We start from the raw sequence: 20,766 nt of genomic DNA on the forward strand, positions 1-20,766 counted from the left end.
TTAAATTAACGTTTAAAATTTATTTTTAGATACATAAACATGAATTTTGACTTCATTTTTGACAGTAAATTTTCAGAATTTGTCTGTCAGCAGTGATACATTGCTACTCGGTGAAACGCCTACTTCAGCAAACCCCGATTGCCCAAAAAAATCAATAATTTTCCCAACAATTGCCAGCTGTTTTCCTCTTGACAATATACTGTCTGCTTCTTGAAATATATTACTTTCTATTATTAACCCTTTTGTTACTCACGGGGTATCGGAACTGCGCATTGTCAACGAGTTAATATATGGCTAGAACCTAATCTTTTTAACGAAGCACTCGCCAAAATCACCTCCGCCAACTAAGAAATAAGCCAAATAAAAAAATTATTAAATAACAGGATAAGGGTTAGAAATTCCGATTGCGCTGAAAAACCAAATTTCAAATCATTCCTAAGTCTAACTCTAACTGGATAATTACTAATTTTTAATTCCTAACGTTGCGTTCTTTACCCAAATATCACATTATTTTGTTCAAGGCTGGACTTTGTACCAAAAATCTCTTTACTCATAGATCATGGTAATAGGAAGGGTTACGTCTGGCATGCGCATTTTCCAACTTTTTCAGTGCTATGAACCACTTTGGTGTCATGCGTGAAAGTTGTAGTTGCTTCAAATCAGTGAATCCCAACGTTTTTTGATACATTCTCCTTTTTTGTATTTTATAACTCTCTATTTCTTCCTAGGTACATATAAAAATCGTTCCTTTTAATTTTCAATATTTAACATACTTTTATGAAAGGATGGGTTGCATATTATAACCAACCTTTTCAGTATTATGACTAATTGAGTACAATACATGTTGATGATATGCCTGAAAGTTGACCACGCTTTTTTACTGAACCAGTCGATAAATACTGTTATTTGAAAGATGGTATTATTAATTCAAACTGGGGCCCGATTAATGGTGCGGGTGGGTGTATTTTGTGCCACCCTGTTCTTGGAAACAGTTGCTGAATTTCCAACAAATCGATTTCGATTTAGGTTTAAAGTTTATTCAAAATATCCACATTATGAATTGTTGAAGTGATATTTATGTTTTCATGTTTCATCTGTCATGGTTATGTTGTTCTCCTTTTTCATATCCATCTCTTCAACATTTTCAGCCACCATTAAATTCGACATATTATTAAAGGTAGCTAACTATATGGTATGATTTCCGATGAAATTAAGGTCTGATTTCAATGCGGCGGCTTTGCAGAGAAAATTTTTGAATGCGGGTCATTCAAGAAACTTTGCCCACACCGCCCTAAACAATAATACTCATTAAAATTCAGAAACCGCTTTGAATTTAGGAGATGATATAAGATGGACTCTGTCGGAAACTTCTGGCACACATGAGACGAGATGCCCAAAACAGATAATGATAAATGTCCAATTGAATTGAAACAAAATTACAAAGTTGAATAATATTCGAAGTTAAAAAAACATTTGTTTTTATGATTAAGATCTTGTGATACCTCGTGCTTGGATTATGGGAATATTGTAGATGTTGGCCGTCTTATTCGAGCTAAGCCACAATAGCAGGCAGTTTCCCTTTGATTTTTTTTTTGCATGCAAATTTCCGGGCTTGCCTCCACTTGACATCTCTCATTTATGCTTTTTGTTTGGCATTCCACTGGTCGCCCATAACTTGACTCGCTGATGAGATTTTTTCACTTTTGACTATGTATGAGTAGTAACTTTGCTTTCGGCGTTCCAGAAGTGTGTGTACCAATACAGAGCTAACTAATTTTGTTCGCATACTTTACATCAAGTTGTATAAAGAGACTGAAACCTATGGGCAGGGGGTATATTTACAGAACTAAAATTAGGAAAATCGGAATAAAATTATGGTCTGACCCTAACTTGGTACACACACTACTGGAGTACCCAAAATTGATAGGACGTGACATCTGCATTGTAAGAATAATTTCGTATCTGTCTCTCAGTCAATCAGTTTTTTGTTGTACTCAGTACTTCTAATTAAGTGCTCGGAATCTTTATTAAAAAAGTTCTTTTGTCCATTTTATTATTCAGTGTATATTGTTCTATTTTCAATTCACATTTTAGTTACAGTGCATAATTTATTATCAAAAAAATTATCAAAAATTTTTTAAGAAATGACATAATTTAAAATCAAATAGGGCACAATCATAAGCAAAATAAATAAGGCAAAAGTAATCGATTGTCTGCATTTAATAAGCAAAACGATTTATATAGAATTTTGGTTAATACAAGGACAACATTAGGACCTCCAGAAGCATGTGCACCAAGATGGTGCACAACCTGAACATGGTATGTGTACCAGGTTAAGGTTCAGGTTGTGCGCCATCTTGGTGCACATACTTCTGGAGGTCCTAATTTTGTCCTTGTATTGTACAAAAACACATTTGAACAAACGAAAATCAATAAAATCAGTACCTAAATCAATGTCTCCAAAATTTTTTACTATCGTTGCCTCTAAATCAAATTTAAAGAAAATCAAGACCAAATACCCCTTTAAAATAATAAAACTGACATCGCGGAATTTTTTACATTTTAACACTGAGACCAACCAAAACAATGTCTAATGTCCGTCTCTGCAAAGTCGATTTTGGGATTGGAATCATTATGGACGATAAAGTTGTCACGGAGTCAAAAACTTGTTACCGTATTCCATATTCCTCCTTTTAATCCGACTTTAAAATGGATGGACTTTAAGAAGTCGGAACAAGAATTACAAAAGAAATTGTTAAGACAGTGAACATCTGAATTATCCCCTTAAACTTGTCGAAGTACCTCTTTAGGGGTAATTACCCCCCAGTTTGGGACCACTGACCACTTTTACTAGGAAGAGCGGAATAATAAAATTGAGTGGGAATAACTGGAGCCTTTCAAATAAATCAAGCGATGTAGAGCCAGATTCCAAGTTTGACGTTTTATATTGAAATGGGAATAGGAATGTTTCAATTTTCTGGAGTCGTCAGTAGGAGCTTTAGTCGGAATCGTAACTCGACCCAACTATATCCCACAATAAGTAAATAACACAATTATATATAAGCAAAAAGGATAAGGCAAACCGTAATAGATTGTCGGTATTTATTACACATTGCTGCCATCGGAGCTACCGATTCACCACTGCGTTAGTTTGTTTTGAAGTCGATTTGCGGAATTATACCGTAAATGCTAAATGATTTAAAAAACTTTCCCACACGCATAAATACCCGATATTCCCAATTCTCGAGATTCTACCGTCACGCTTGAATAACTAAAAATTATACCGCCATCTTGAAAGTCCGAGCAATTGAAACAAATAGCTGTTCCGTTAATTAATTCCCACAGTCAATATGGACTGGTAACCGGACGAGAGGCCATGTTCGCCATGCTGTCAGACTTGAAACACTAACCGAAATTAGAATAATTAGATTGGTTATATTTAGACCACACATCGACCACTGCTATGAATTCCCTTCTTCTTTACGTTCTTTTGAATAAAACGCGTCTGATGGTATATGCGGCAATAAATCAGGGTTCCACGTTTTCCTCTCTTCATTAGGCAAAATACTTCTCTCGTCCAACCATTGCCGCATACATTCGGTACCTGTACTATCTATTCTAGCGTCGAGTTTATTGATAAAGAATTCTCTCCGATCTTTTGTGAGTTCAAAAATGTCTTCTGCTCCATAGACGCAAATATAATGTCTCCATTCACCTTCAAAGAGAGGATACACTATAAATATTAAATAATGCCATAATATATATTTAACACGATCAGAAATCAGTAGTTTATTTTCCAATACACTGTGTGAATAAATAATGCAAAAACAAATAAAATGGCATTTTAGAGTGGATGAAGGCGCGAAAAAGCAGCGACAACCCTACCTAACATTAATTAAATTTAACCCAAAAATGTACAAAAATTATGAAAAAAAGTTTACATCGACTTTTCTGGGCTAACTGCTGGAAATTTGGAAAAAATTGATCCAGTAGTAAATAGAAAGTAAACTACATTACCATGAGAAAAATTAGAAAAACTGATATCTTGATTCAGGCATGGATGAACTATGGACCGCGGGCAATATACGAACGATATATATATACGATATACGAGGACCTCTAAAGAATTATTGCGGGTCCCTGCTTTTGTAAAAAAAATAATTAAAAGATTCGATTAGAAATATTTTTCTTATTAAATTCTTTACTAAGAGTAACTATATGATATGATATTTTGAAAAACAAGTTAAATTCGAGTGAACTAGGTAAAATTGCCTGAAGAGCCTTTTTCCGAACGCTTGCCCACCCCTGTATCTCTGTTCCCTTCCACCCTCCCGCGTGGGTCGCTTGTGTTGGCTATATGTTGGCTGATTTTATTTGAGGCGGACACAGCTTTCAGGGAGATCACTAAAATGGTACAGTGCACTGAAAAGATCGGGTATCACTGGTCTGAGCGTCGGCAGTCCGAGTGGTTTTAAGATTCAGTTTAGTTCGCATTTAAACCTGTATTGTCATCGTGATGATTATCGCGGTCTCCACGTCGACATATTTACTCAGTTGTTTATCTCGCATCCGACGTGTCGCTGTTTTTTTTAGGTATTGTCGTTTCAGGTATTGACTTTCCTAGCGACGCTCGAATCTCGGTAAAGTGCTTACGATGGCATTTCTTGTTATAGCAGTTTAGAATTGCATTGATTTTATAGCTTTGTGGTTTGAATTAATTTAGTAGTCTCGTTTATAGCGTCCTTTTCTGCTGTATTTCGAATTCGATATAGCCTTATGATATTTGCATGTCCACAGTTCTTATTGTTGTTACTTCAATTTATTTCAAAAATATCTATGGGCTCTATCCTCTATGAGATTCCTTTCTCACTTCGGTTTAAGATTTGGTTTTTGCGTGATGACGTAATTAAAATTAAAAATTGCATGCCATGGTTCTGTGATCACATCTCGGCGATCTGGTTGTCAGATTACCAGTATTGTAAAAGATTTGATATCACCTCCTTTTGGCTTTCGTGTCTATACATTTGAGCATTGATCCAATCAACTGTTTCGAATATCTCAATAAAACGAGTCTGGCAAAGCGACTTATCATTGCTGGGTCCAAAAAGGGATACAAATATTGTTGAAAAATGTAGAAACCCTGAATGAAGTGGCGAGCGAAGAATTTAAACCTGAGATTTTACCCCCTGATGCTAGCATATTTAAATTAAACGGTTTTTAATATTATATGAATCGTGACTTTCTTCCGGATGTTTTTATAACCCATGACCCCCTGTTCATTCTTCTAATAGTTTTATTCTGATTGGTAAATTCCAAACCTCATCATGCTCAAAAAATTCATGCACAGGAAAGTGAAAACATCATCTGAAAAAACCGTTCCAGGTTATAAAATTAGGAAGAACGGGGAATTTTCATATAAAGGGAGAAGTATGCAAACAAAATTGAAATTTGCTTTCAAATCAATTCTGCGCCATTTTAGTACTGTGGCCACCTCCAACTGCTATAGAGCTCCTTGGAGAAAGGGCACGAGCGCCAGGTTGGAAGCCGCTGCGCCATGTCATTGATGACCAGAAGGACCCGTTAAGTCTTATCTATTATACATGAACATGTCATACATTATACATGTCTTGAAATGTCCCAAGTTGCAAGTGTTGCGAAGGGAATTTATCGATACCATATATTGTTTTGGCCGTCGCAGTTGTATTCAACGAGGTAAAAATAGGGATTGAAATACGATTACTGATTAAACAAACAAACAAAAAAATGGTTAAGATATATTGAGAACTAACTTTATAACAAAACTGAAATTGTAAAGAGACTTTATGGACACCCTGTATACAAAATCCATATAAATAATACATACCATGACACGCGTTCACTGGCTTATTAAACGACCATTTGATCATTCTAGCAAGCTGGTATCCCCCAAGTAAACTTGAGCCACCCGGTGCTCCTGGATAATGGTGAAGCATGATCCAGAAATGCTCGTCAGGGCTGTACGTATCCAGGGACCATTCTAACAAAGCCGGCCCAACTTCGCCGTCTATTAAAGCCCATTGCAGGAATTCTCTGGTGTATAAATTGTATGCAAGGTTTTTCATTACAGTCATGTTGAACGGCGGTGGAGGGTGTTTTTCTTTCGTTTGGATTATTTTTTCTGTCATTGTCTCGCCTTCAGTCTCGTTTACAATTCTGAATATTAATAAAATATATTTTAATTAAAAGCGAATATTTAACAAATCCGATGAAAAAAATTGAGATCGCTATTAGAGTCGGGCAAAACTATTTCAACTGTTTTTAGTGTTTGCTTTGCCTTGTTTCAGTAGTTAGATCAGCGTTTCCCGAACAGAAAAAAAATCTGAAAAATATTTAAATTATATTTCAATACTAATATATTTCGAATGACAAGAAAATATATAAACTTCTGTTATGTAGAATTAATCGCTTAATGGCTGGTTTTTCTGATTGTATTAACATGAACTTCTTTTATTATCATATCAATAGCTGTTTACTAACGCATAAATTTACTCTATAATTTTTCACAGTCTCAGCAACTCTTAGTATTTTAGAAGCCGTCCATAATTTCGCTCAGAGATCAATGTCCTACATATTAGGTCAGTCTCGTGACCTCGATCCGAGCAAATTTTTTTCAAAAAACTATTTCAATGAACAAAAAAAAACTGACTTGTAAATAAACTGTGTCCTTGGTTTGACTTGACTGTTGAGTTCTGAATAACCTCCGATGCTGTTGTGACCGCGGAACACTTTCAATTGCTGAACAATTTCTTTGTTTGTTCTCATTGGAAAATCCTGGATAAAAAAGAAACGGAGAATATAAAAAATAATAGGGTTTTATAATTTTCACATTATAAATTAGAGGGGTCTGCAACCTTTTGTCGCTCCCTTGCCAAAATGAAGGGTTGCAAGTCATTGGCGGGCCGCACATATTTTTAGAAAGTTAAAAACCGGATGGTATTTTTTATATTAAAAGTTCAACAGTGATACATTCCTCGAATAGAACATAGATTTATTTGCTTATTGCATTGCATCTCAAAATATCCCATTTGAATATTTTCGGCGCCATTGAACCCTTCGCACAACTTTTCTGCGTTTTGTTGCCATTTGTCTAAATATAATTAAATTATAGGCTGATTAAACGAGTAATTGTTAATTTCATACTTGTTAGATTATAATATAATCTAGTCTACACGTCGTGTCTCACAATAAATTCTGTTACATAAAGAATATAATCGTCAAAACAGCTGTTTTGTTACTATAATTCAGTGAAGCGTCGCGGGCCGGATTATATCACTCCGCGCGCCGGATCCGGCCAGCGGGCCGTAGGTTCCCGATCCCTGAATTAGATCATATGACCCATGGGGTGAGTCGTGGGTGTGAACAGTTACCGGCTTCAATGACCCAGCATTTAGATATGTTAGACTGGATTTCTTGTACAAAGCTCCCGCAAAAAACACCCCCCACTAACTCGCAAAATAAAAAACTGATTACTTATTCAGTTAGAGTTGGGGTTAGGGTTATGAATAATTTGAAATTTTCCAATTACAACCCAAACTCTAACTGGATAAGTACTCAGTTTCCTGTTTTGAGAGTTAGCGGGGGTGTTTCTTTGCGGAGTATTTGTACAAAAGATCCTGTCTTTTAAACTCTGCATCTCATCGTGTCTGTAGGACAGCTTGTAAATAGAGACAACAGTATGAGAAACGATCATCGTGCATGAAAAAAAAAAAAAGTTGGGTCAAAGCAAATTCAATTTATTCAATATAAATGTTACAACTTTATAGCGTGCTTCACAGTATCAAGTGAATATGACTTGATTTGTGTTGGTTATGGCCTGTTTTGGTTGTATTATGGGATTCGGGTTTAACAAATGCAACCACATTCGAAGTACGATAATGCGATGAAGGACAGAGGGAGAAATGTAACAAAAATTTTGATCACATACGCCGAGGGCTCAATATTCTATTCATTTAATTAAATATCGCCTAAAGGATTTTTCCCAATATTTGTGATCTGTTATGCTTTCTAATACTGAGCGTTATCCCTGCCGGAGACCGAAATTACCCGATTACATGTGATCGTTACTAGTCAAACAAAGCTAAATATGGAACGCAGCAAATAGCTGGTATCCAGAAGTCGAGTCAATCACAGAGTTACGTTTCACTGGCGATTATTCGAGTACGAGTCAAAATCATTCCACTAAATGAATCGAGTCACCTAGTCAAATCTTGGATAACTGAATACTCTTTTTTATTTCAAATCGAAAACGACTCGATTTTAAATGGCCTGCCATGTCAAAGCACCCTAACTATACCCTAACGTGGATCAAAAATTGAACTTTAAGATGATAATAATAATATTTATTGCGGCAAAACGAATACAAAAACGATAAAGCATAAAATTATTAGTTACCTGCGAACATAAATTAATCAAGTATTTCCAATCATACATAGTCTGTGGCACTGCTAGCAGGTCTCTCATGCAGGCAATGTCGGCTAAAAGCCTTGAAGCTGCAGCATATATAACCCTCTGTCTTTGAGTCGATAAAAACACGTTAGGAAAGCATCTAGTTACCGCTTCCAATGTCTTATAAGTTTCAGGAGAGGCCTTGGCATCTAAGTGTATACAGTGAATATTATGTTCCCTGTAGATGGCGCTTAAGAGCAATAAAAGTTGTTCGATATTTTCGTGCATTAGCACTGAGTAGGCGATGGGGAATTCCAATTCTTCTTCGGTAACGGTGAAATCTGAATCCACGAACGGCGGGAATCGGTATCTGAAATTAAACAGTACTTATAATACAGAGTGTTTATAAAGTCTTGTTAGATCATGTAAAAGAACTTTGATGTTAAATATAAAGAACTAATGGCGGGCATATAAAGGTGAATTAATATAGTAAAAATTTTGATTATATAAATGAACACTTAAGAAACAAACTTGGTCTAGATACATTGAGAACTGACTTCATATCTCAATTTTGAGATTGTAAAAGGACTTTATTAACATCCTGTATTATAAAAAAAAGTTTGCAACGTGTTTTCGATGCTCTTAGGAGCAGACTCATTTTAAATGCTCTTATTATAATTCAAACAAATTATCACAAAGTCAAAATAATTTGAATTGTAAAGAGACTTCATTGACTGACTCCCCGTAAATGTCTTTGGTTGAGTTTGAAAAATTATAAACGTATTTAAAAAAAAATTGCAAGCAAATTAATAAATTTTAAATGCTATATATTTGTTTTGTTTGAGTGTGACTACCTAACTGAACCAATTTCCGCTTGGAATTTTAAATTGCAGCACTAAAGAGATAGCGATTGAAATATTGTGAGATTAACTACTTATTCTGCGTTGACGAATTCGTATGCTTATATTACGACAATGCTATATTAAGTTTGCCCCCATATTATATACCCCGAACACCCATGAAATCTCACTTCGAACGACTATTAGATAAGTAAATCTGTAATACGAGTCTAGGGCACGACGCCTCGATCAGTGATAACATACAACCGAAATTCATTGACAATAACGTGTTTGGTGATTATTTGAACAAATTCATTTCGTCTGGGTGAAAGTTTAGTTTCTATTCAGATGGAATCATAAAGAGACATTAGTAGGTTTAAGCACTTAAACTCGTTTTATAGTGTTTGCATTCGTCAACCTACAATAACCATTGACAAGAGTTTCCCAAAAAAAATCATTGGTTTACCTGGAGAACAATAAATTTACAAAATAATCTTTTTAAATGTTTAACGCGTCATTTTAAATTTCAAAATTTGATTTTCAATGGGCACCGGCGCTATTGTCTACATTTTTTGCCCGTTGGAATTGACGTGAACAAAGTCCTAATGGTTACAGAATCAGGATTGAAATTTCTATCCCTCACCTCACGCATCGTCTCATAAAATGAATATCCAATTTTGAAGTTGACAGATTTCAAATTTTGAAATACTTGTCGTTTTACATTAGCGGAAGATTTACAAGTCCTCGTACATGGTCAATAGCCCCTCATAAAAGTTAAATGATTTGTGCAAACAGTCGACGAATCATTTCCAAAAAGAATTCGTAATGACGTCTTTAATGATCACTTGAACAAATTTATTTCGTCTGAATGAAAGTCTAGTTTCTATTCCGGTGAAATAACAATGAGTCTAGGTATAAGCACTTAAACTCGTTTTATGGCGTTTGCTTAAGTCAATGACATATTCACAATAAGATGTTTACTGCCGTCGTTATACCGCCCTGCTCGCTCCTCTTTTATTTACCCGGACTTGTTATTTACGTGATGGCAGCAACTACTCAAATTGTCCATTTTGTTCTCCGGCTTATATTTCTTTATACTTTTTGCCGCCCAACTGGACCTATGTATCGTTTTTTTAAATTGTTAATAGTTAAACTGAAAAAATCGCTTCCGTCCACAATTAATTGACCAACTTAACATAAATTGTAAATTAACGTAAATTTTCAGTATACTGGATTAGATGCGGGGAGTCAATAGACAGGGCTGGATCAACCATTAAAAAAAATAGGAACGTGCTTGGGGGAAAGAAAGTACGACGGAAATTCCCATAGCCTAATTTTCAATGGCGCTTCAGTGTTTAATACATCCTGCCGCGTATCATACAAAATAAAAATATACTTTACAAATCAGATTTTGTGGAGAAATAACATCCCAACCCTAGCTTGGGGGGTGGGAGGTTAATATTCATGAAATATAAATATGTATTATTTTATTTTATTTATTTTTTTTCAAACGGCGCTAATTAGCGCCTTCCACTTCATCAATAGACCCTGTAAAGCAGCCTTTAATATTAATAGTTAGTATTTTTGGAAGAGCCGGAATCTTTCTAATTCTATATTTTCTATCCATTTATTATTGGTATTTGAATCCGGAACCAACCCGGAAGCTTCGATGCCCACACAGTTGAGTCTCACTCACGCTTTCACTGCTCAGTCATCACGCCCATATTTTAAAATTGAGTTAAAAATTAAATTTTACACAACAGAACAGATATTGCAAAACATTCGACTTCTGTAGTGTTGTTAGTGAGTTCCAATGGCCATGCTCTTAACGGTCGCTATTTGATAAAAACAATCATTTATATATCTGTGTTTCAATGATAATGTTAGGAGCATATAATATGCAACGATGACGATTATCAAAGATGGCGAATGACGGCTAGCATTATATTTGGTGTTTCGAAAGTGAATTAGATTCGAAGCGTGTCGTATTTACTGTATCTTTCGTAGTGACATGCGTACATTTTCTGAAATAGGTAAGCTATTGTTAGTGAGTTCGATTCATTAGATTAGAGGACCGTATCTAATAACTTAAATTCGATCATTGGCCATGCCCTAGCAGTAGCTGTTTGTTAAAAACAATTTGAAAGTTTATTAAATTTATGTAAGGCGTATCGTATTTACAGTAGCTTGCGTAGTGACATACATACATTATATTAAATGACCAGTTTGCGATTTGATAAAAACAACCATTATTGTCTATTCAAATATGATTAACATAAAAGGTACTGGTTCGATTAGTCAAAAAAAAATATTAATAATTTAATTATTCACCTATTATAATTCAAAGCGTGTATTCAAAGTTTCTTTTGAAACTTCTCGAAATAGCTCTTTTATTTGTTAGCTTTCGTTTGATCATAGCCTAACTTGTACAGATATAACAAGGTACAACTACAAATGTGAATGGTCATAATAATTGTCAATTTAAGTTGATATAATAGACTTAAAAAAGCTAGAGAGGGAACGATTTGGCCCGTCTCTATTAAGCTAACTTAGAAAAGAACGGCGGTTTTCTTCACACAATATCCTAAATCAGTGTTTTCCAAACTTTCTGTTAATTGTCCCCTTTGGAAAATTTAGATTTGCTCAGTTCCCCCCAAAATTGTACTGTGTGGTGCAATTGGACAAAATAAGTCATGTAAGCTGCAAAAATATACTTGGTAGTTACTGTAGTTGTAGTTTCAACATTGATGAAAATGAGACTTCATAAGGAGTTCTTAAACTAATGTCACTAAATTATTGACATCCGGTGATAAGAGAAATAGTTTAAGGTAAATTATGAGGTATGAGAAAAAGATCTTTATGTTTTATCTAATGTACCCCTTGAAAAATCTAAATGTAGCCCCGGGGAATACGTACATATATCCCAATCCCAGTTTGAGAACCCCGTCCCAAATCCAATATTTCATGTTTTGAGCATAAAGAATATATGATTCAGGCTTGGCCACCGTTATTCTCAATAAATATGAAATACTGGTTCAAATTACCAAAGACGTATTATAACGTGTACTCATAAAGTTGTTTTGAAAGATTCGAAATTAGATGAATATAGATTATTTGTGCCATGATGAAACTATTTTTCAGAACAAATATGACAATAAAAAAGCAAATAGTACTCAAATTTGTTCAAACATTTGAAAAGCTTTTCCATGATTATAATTCAACAAAGTATGAATATATATCGAAAGTGCGAGAAACCTTTCATAGTTTGAATTATCGACTCGTTGTTTCAGACTTGTTTTCGGACAAGCCTATTTACCAATATTAGGTCCGCTCACAATTATATTTCAGAACGATAATATTTATTTTTCATAAGATGTTTCATATCCTTCCACTCCCAGAAAGTCGCTGCACAAGCGTACTTTTTAGGCGAGAAGGTAATACTATATGGAAATTACGATCGTTGTGCCGTATTTCTTTGTCCTGTAGTTATCATTCCCACAAAGAGGTTTGAAATTATAGCTGAGAACAAAAAACAAGCAATAAATTATTTCACCCTGACAATATTGATGGCTGTTTCTCCCGACCAACTCGAATTCATTCATCAACAGAACAAACAGCCATTATTGCACAGTACTTTCCAAATTGGTTAACTATTTACCGCCGCATATTTCCAGCGCTCGATTCAACCTCGAAACACGAGTTAATCTTCAAAACGCTACACGAGCTTGGATTGCTAGGTTAGGCACTGCTATGAAGTGCAATATAACATATGCCTTGAGAAACTTCAATTATTCAATTCGGTGCTACCATCGCGTGAGATTCGGTTTTGGCACAAGGTTTATATTTTCTTTTTACATAGCCCGTCAGTCCAGGGGAGCAAAACTTTTGGTCGCTGGTCCAGAGATATCTCCCACCCCGGATCTAAAATCTGGTACAGCAGGATGACACAAAAACACAACAAATGCCATTTTAAAATACATTATAAAGCAGTGGTTCTGAAACGGTGGGGCAATATTTTGAGGAAACGTAGACAAATTTTTGAGGGGGCGTGAAGTTAAATAAAAATAAAACTATATGTTAAGTTGATCTTGTCCGCCCCATTTTGGATATTTACATTTCCTTATTTTCGATATAAACGTTCCATCTACGTATTTTCAACGTGGCAATTTGTTTTGTGTAAGTGTGACCTCCTATTTAAACCAATTTCTGCTGGAATTCTAAATTGCAAGCATAAACGACATAGCGATTGAGATATAGTGAGAATAACTACATATCCATATTCTGCGCTGGCGGATTCCTATTTTAATATTACAAGGATGCTATATCAAAGTGGTTCTCACGTCACCCCCCCCCCCCCCCCCTCCCCCTTTTATAATTCCAGTGATAGTAATAGAGTTGTTTTGATTGGTAGATACCAAATCCCATTATGTTCAAACAATGCATGCTCGAGTTAAAAGCTTTTCTACGTGACTATTCGATTCTGGAATCTTGTAAAATGTCGGTGACCACAATGTCATAAGTAAATTTTATGTTTTTAGCAACAGTAAGATGGATGTAAAAGCGAATCTAAAAAATACCCTAATGGCTCATCCTTCTGTTATAGGTCTGGAGTGTTACATTGCATTACGTTTGGGATTCCTGCTTACAACAATGCAAGAATTTTGGAAAAGTTTCATTAGGTTTTCAGCAGTAACATTAAAGTGATTCCAAATTAACCATTCTGCTATATAGGTACATTACGTTCATGATACGTTCGAAGACTGTTAGATATGTAAATCTGTAATATGAGTCTAGGGCACAACGCCACGATCAGTGATAACATACACGCAAAATTCGTTAACAATAACGTCTTTGATGGTTATTTGAACAAATTTATCCTCGTCTGGGGGAAAGTTTAGTTTCTATTCTGATGAAGTTACAATGAGACATTTCTAAGTATAAGCAATTGAACTCGTTTCATCGGTGTTTGGATTCGCCTACCCACACCAACCATTGACGAGAGTTTCCCAGAAATAATCATTTACCTGGAGAACAAAATATTTACAAAACCAATCTTTTTTCAAAATTCAAATGGGGTAATGGCCACCGGCGCTATTGTCTATAGTTTTTGACCGTTGGAATTGACTTGAATAAAATCATATTGGTTACAGAGTTCAATTATTTATGCTGGCATCGCAAATTGCACAACTAGGATTTAAATCCCTTGTCCTCACCTCACTCATCGTCTCATACATTGAATATTCAATGCTGAAGTTGAAAGATTTCAAATTTTAAAATAGTTGTCCTTTCACATTAGTGGAAGATTTTACAGGCCTTTGTACAGGTCAATATATATATCCCCTTATAAAAACTAACTGATTTGTGCGAACAGTCGACGAATCATTTTCAAAAAAAAATCGTAATAACGACTTTGAAGATTTCTTGAACATATTTATTCAGATGAAATAATATAATGGGGCATTACTAGGTATAAGCAATCAAACACTGTTTATGACGTTTGCTCACGTCAATGGCATATTCACAATAAACTGTTTACCGCCGTCGTTATACCGCCCTGTTCGCTCCTCTTTTATTTACCTAGGACCTAGGTCGTAGGTCCTAGACTGTTATTAACGTGATGGCAAATACTCGAATCGTCCATTTTGTTTCTCTGCTTATATTTGTTTATAATTTTTGCCGCCTTTTGAAATTAATGTCTAACTGGACCGATGTATCGTTTTGTTAAATTATTATTGATGTGAGAAAATCGCTTTATTCCACATTCCATTGACCAACTTGACAATTTTAAATATTCGGTACTCGCGTAATATATGTACCAAGTTAAGGTTAGGCCGTAATTTTATTCCGATTTCTTCATTTTAGTTCTATTACGAGTTCGGGGACGTTCTGTGTTAGCCAAGTGAATATACCTCCTGCCCATAAGTTTCAGTCCTTTTACTTAACTTGATGTAAAATACTTGAACAAAATTAGTTACCTCCCTATCAGTACACGCACTTCCGAAGTGCCAAATTTTTAGTATACTTGGTTAGATGGGGAAAGTCGAAGTCTATCTATTCTTGCATTTGCTTATTCTAAATCTCTTCATTATTCTCCAACTATGCATAAATATTGTTTCCATTATGCTGAATATTGGTTCCTTAGATAGTAAACTTGCACATCGGCTTTTGTGCACTTCGTATAATATATAATGTATCCACAAATATACATATTACGGCGCTCCAGAAGTATGTGTACCAATATGGAGGTAGCTAATTTTGTTCGCCTACTTTACATCAATTTGTATATATTAAGGGACTAGAACCTATGGGTAGGGGTATATACACTTGGCTAACACAGAGAGTCCCAAAACTCGTAACAGAACTAAAATAGGGAAATTGGGACGTACCCATATTACAATAGTATAAATGACTAAGCAATATAAGTAAACCACAACAAATACAATGTAATATTTCTCTGTTTTCGCTTCGAAAAAAAATCCGTTGGGTGTTTTGGATACTCCTAGGTTGAAAGTGGTTAGTCTAACGTGGCCGATCGACACGTAATAATATGTCATTCGGTACATAAATTTAGCACAATTCATTTAACATTATGGCGTGTACTAGGGCTGGGCTTCCCAAACTAGGGGCCGCGGCCCCACAGGGCTGCGAAACGAGTTTTGGGGGCCGCAAAGAGAACATCAATTTTACACAAAGTACTATATCCATTGCACTTTTTCAGACTCTTGATTCGAAATATAAATATTAAAACAAGGGTAAAAATAATCTCACGATTCCGAGTGCATACATCCGCTTTCCGTGTTTCCCCGAAAATGAAACAGTTTCTCGAATTTTTTTTTCGAAAAGGAATTAATTTCCGAATTAATTATTGAATACACTCTTTGAAATTAAAATTATTATCAATTTCTTTGACGAATCGAACAAGTACTTTATATTTAATTATATTCCAATAGACATAAATGATTGTTTTTATCTAATCGGGGCCGTAAATGGCATATACTGGGATTTCCAAAGACGGGTTTTCTTTTGTATCGAATTCACTAACCACGGGTCCTCTCATTTCAGAGAATGTAAGTATGTCATTACGGAAGCTACAGTAAATACGACACGCTTTTAAATAAATCTGATACACTTCTGAAACGCTAAATATTATGCCATTCGTCATTCGCCAGCTGCGGTTCATGTTGCCCGTTTTCTTCGGTCACTAGATATCACGACATTGCAAGAGCGAGTTCGTGCGAATAGGTTCAAGTTCTTGGGGAGTGATGGGATCCGGTCCTTCCAATAATAGTAACCCTGAATATCATTTGTCAACCAAATAACCCACCGTTTACTTACTCTGAACACTATTTTACGAGTTTGTTTAAAATTCACCTCCACTTATTTTAACCCTCTATTCAATATCGAAACACGAACGGATAAAGTTTCAAAAAAATTTTACTACTATAGCAAGACATCGAAATTAAGTATTTATATTTTTAAAAAAAATGTTTCAAACAATATTTCAATTTGCCAAATTCACTGAAACTTGCAATTTCTGTTCTGATTTTCTAAATTTATTACTTTTTTTACGAGTTAGAAGCTTTGAGCAAAACTCTACACAAGTATTTAGAAAAACCGGAATCTTTTTGATTCGGCATTGCCTTCCCAATTTATTCCATCTTGCGTGAGTGAAGTGGTGAACATAGAATTTGAAATCTGTCCTCGAAGCAAAAATAGGTGAATATTTCTGAGATTTATTTTTTATTCCGCTTCTAACAGGGACCTCGAACTTGATTAGTTAGAAATGTAGATATACAGGGTGTCCATATAGTCCCTTTACAATTTCAATTTTGTTGTGAAGTCTGTTCGCAATATATTTTAACTAGGTTTGTTTTTTAATCAGTAATTGTTTAAGTATTTTTACTTCATTTATTACATCGGTGAGAGCCAAAACAATATATGGCATCGATAAATTTATTTTACAATTTTAAAATTTTTTAAGACATCATGGTCATCCTATATGTCACAATTATTGTAACGACACGATGCTCTGTTTCCACATTGACTGTCGACAAGAGTTATTTTAAAACTCCGTGCATGACTATAGTCTCATATTGAGGCTACGGCAAGGCTGTATTGAGGAAAGATATCGAACATTTTAATAAATAATCCAATTTATCATGAATACTGGTTATTAAAAATTCCGCTAAAATATGTACACTGGTATTTATGCGCAAGATTATACAAATAAAATAATCGATATAAGGCGTTTTATACAACTATCGCGTGAGATCTATCTAAAAGGTGGTTCAGCAGAAAATAGAACCCAAGTAACTTGAAACAAACCGGTACCGGTATCGACCCCTTGCGGGGGGTAACCTCTCCTGGACTGCGAATATCCTTTAGAATCTAATTTTAGCCCGCGGTCAATCAACTTTTGGAACCACTGCTACAAACTTTGGAATAATATTTGTTTCGAGTAATAATACTCTAGTAATAATAATTTCATTTATTTTCAGCATTTTAAATTTCTAAATTCTTTCTCTGGGAAGGCTCTGTAAAAGCGACTACTTATATCCAACGATATATGAGAAACTATTATACTTAGCACTGCCTAGCCAATTTGTTACACTCTAGACGCGCCCATCAAGAACTGGGGGTTCGTGGGCTTTGTGATGAAATTTCTGACGGTATATATGAGCCCCATTTTGCTTTTTTATGTATTCATATTTTTTAGTTAGTTAGTCACGTGTTTCGAATTTGTATATTTCAAGTAATTGTTATACAGCAATGGTCGCTCTAATACGGAACCTTTTTCAGACATATATCATCTGCTAAAAGGATTAAACCTCGAACAATCACAGCAGCCTTTTTTGGCTTTTTCCAATTCACTGATTTAAGAAATAAGTGGAACTTTAAAAATAATTTTTAATTTGGTTTTCCTACAAATTTTCGAATATTATGTTTATCCAGTGTTGTCCCGGTAATATTCAATTCCGAAATATACAAAACATATTTGCACTCACATTTTCTTCAACTCGGTGCAATCGGCTGCTCTCTTTATTATTTCGTCATCACTGGTGACGTCACTCCAAGGAAAGGTGGTCGAATTATTTTCCCTCATCTTTTTAATTCCATTTAGATCTCCGTTTAAAATAATCCTGCATTCATCGCTTACAATATTTTTCTTGGGTACAATATCTATGGCGTCATCATGTTCAATGACGCCATCAATTCCAATACCGTCATTACCTTTTTCTTTAATAAATCCATTTCTATGTTGCGCATCTATATTTGGATATGTCCTAAGTGCTTTTATAACATTTGTTAGTTTTTCCAACTTTTTTGAATCGGTGATGACGTCATCATGAGTGACGTAATGAACTTTGGGCTTCAACTGCAGAAGTATATTTCCAACCATTAAAAAAACGAGTAAACAGGCCAAAGCTTTGATGCTCAGTGATTTCATAGTTATTCCTAATATGTAAAATTAAGTTCTAACCATCACCTTAATTAGTTGATATTTCTTAACTTAATTTCAAAAACATTATCAGTATTAGAATTCAAGTATTTAATAATGTGTGCATAAACAAATATTATTATAGTATTTATAATAAACTAAAGAATGTTACTAACTCTACAGGAAATACAAAGCAAAATTCCTCTTCAAAAACGAAGAGAATTTCTATCCGGCTGCGCAACGGTGCACTAACTAACAAAATTAGTATCGTACTGCTATTGAAACACTAATAATTTTCTCAATTCAAACGTCTTGCTACTCAAATTACAATTATATTTCTGTAGCTTCACTTCTGCCTAATCATATATATAAAAGGTCTGATTTGGACGAGACATAATTTTACAGAAATATTGTTGTTTTAGTTTGAAGAAAAACCTAAACCACTTCAAATTTCTCATCTTCAATCTTGCTAGTTCAAATCAAATCTTTCTTTTTCTCATTTTTCGAAATAGCGACGTTTCAAAAGAAAATTTATATTAAGCGAAGTAAGCAGTCTTAACCTGGGTTATCTGAGCATACTTTAAAACTGCATGGTCAGCGGTTAATCAAAATATTCAACCCAAGTGCTAACCAAACATGATACATATCTCGGCGGTATGGATGTTACAAAGCCCGCTCATGGCCATAGAATGCAAAATAATAATGCTTTTCGCAGAGACCGACACATGAACGCACAATAATCAAGATCATACAATCAAATAAACAATTTTGATAAACGCGGAATATCCTAATTTTAACATCGCCCCGTACTTGTATAAGACAGTCTTTAACAGAACTAAAATAGGGAAAATCGGAATGAAATTATGACCTAACCCTGACCTGGTATACACACACTACGCCACTACGGCAGTACCGTTGAAGCTTTGCAATTTCATAAGATCATGAACGCTTGAGATAAATGTGTTTATGCCTATTCACTTCCTATATTACTTCCTGAATAATAATCAATCACAGCCGAGGCTCGACTTTGGGCTACAATCCCACCAATGCTGCGACACCAATGCTCATAACAAACTGATTACCTGCAGAGTTACGCCCTTCAAAACCAAAACCCATATATTTTCTTGATTACTTCTATATAAATGAGGAGGCATCTGTAATTTAAGACGGTTCATACAAAGGTTATGTTCTATCTAGAATATTCTTGTGTATAGTTGGATGTTACTGTAGTATGGGTACCAAGATGGCGGGCACCGGAACGTAGTATGTGTACCAGGCTAGGGTTAGGCCATAATTTTATTCAAATTTTCCTTATATTAGTTCTAGTACGAGTTCGGGGACTAGACAAGTGACTTCCGTAGTATTTGTACCTAAATTATGGCCTAACTCTATCCTGGTACACATATGACGTTTCGGTGTCCGCAATCACGGTACGCATACTTCAGGAGTACTTATAATTGTACCTCAAAAGTTCCATTTATATAGGATGATATGCGCAAGAGCTATGTTCTCTCTGTTCCAAGAGAAAAAAATTTTTCATTCTGTATAACTACGAACTATTTCCACTATAAGAAACAATAAACTGAATATATACACTTATACACGATCGGAACTGGCAAAAAAAAAACTAAAAATAAGCCATTGTTAGCTCGTCATGTGAAATTACAAGCGCCAAATAAAAACTCTCGATGTAGCGCCCGTGATGCGCAATGTCACATTTTATTACTGAGTCGAACTGATTCAGGTATTTATTTCGTCGTGCACATGTCGACGACACCTTGTTTGCTTAGTTGATAAGCAGATGACAAACAAACGTTAAAAATAATACCTAGATTATCATGCTGCATAAATCCAAGTTAAAAAATATAAATTAAATTTAAGATAGTGAGAGCCAACCAAGAAAGAGGTGAATAAAAAGTCTCAAAAATTCAACGATTGTGATGTTATACCTCTCAGCGTAAAACGGTGATTTTCTGCTTGGATAATTTTGTTAATTTAGATACGACCACTTCTTTTGATTGTCGTATTTGTGATTACAGTATGGAGGTTTTGTTCGCCTACTTT

At 35.0% G+C, this 20,766-nt stretch overlaps 1 protein-coding gene across 2 annotated transcripts; it reads right to left on the reverse strand.

The window, feature by feature from the left end:
* Positions 1-2,047: 2,047 nt before the first annotated feature.
* LOC120329856 (N-acetyllactosaminide beta-1,6-N-acetylglucosaminyl-transferase-like) lies at positions 2,048-18,794 on the reverse strand. Of its 2 annotated transcripts, XR_013479679.1 has the most exons (6): positions 18,269-18,794; positions 8,431-8,794; positions 6,686-6,810; positions 5,864-6,192; positions 2,421-3,715; positions 2,049-2,276 (listed from the first exon to the last, which is right to left on the reverse strand). XR_013479679.1 is itself a non-coding variant. In XM_039396645.2 (5 exons), the coding sequence occupies exons 1-5, from the start codon at positions 18,709-18,711 to the stop codon at positions 3,462-3,464; spliced, it is 1,515 nt and encodes a 504-aa protein (XP_039252579.2). In that variant the 5' UTR covers positions 18,712-18,794; the 3' UTR covers positions 2,048-3,461. The 2 variants fall into 2 exon arrangements, 1 of the variants encoding a protein (XP_039252579.2); XM_039396645.2 differs by having other exon boundaries at positions 2,048-3,715.
* Between the last annotated feature and the right edge of the window lie 1,972 nt (positions 18,795-20,766).

This window comes from Styela clava, chromosome 12, assembly GCF_964204865.1.
Source record: "Styela clava chromosome 12, kaStyClav1.hap1.2, whole genome shotgun sequence".
In the NCBI taxonomy this organism is placed as follows: Eukaryota; Metazoa; Chordata; class Ascidiacea; order Stolidobranchia; family Styelidae; genus Styela; species Styela clava.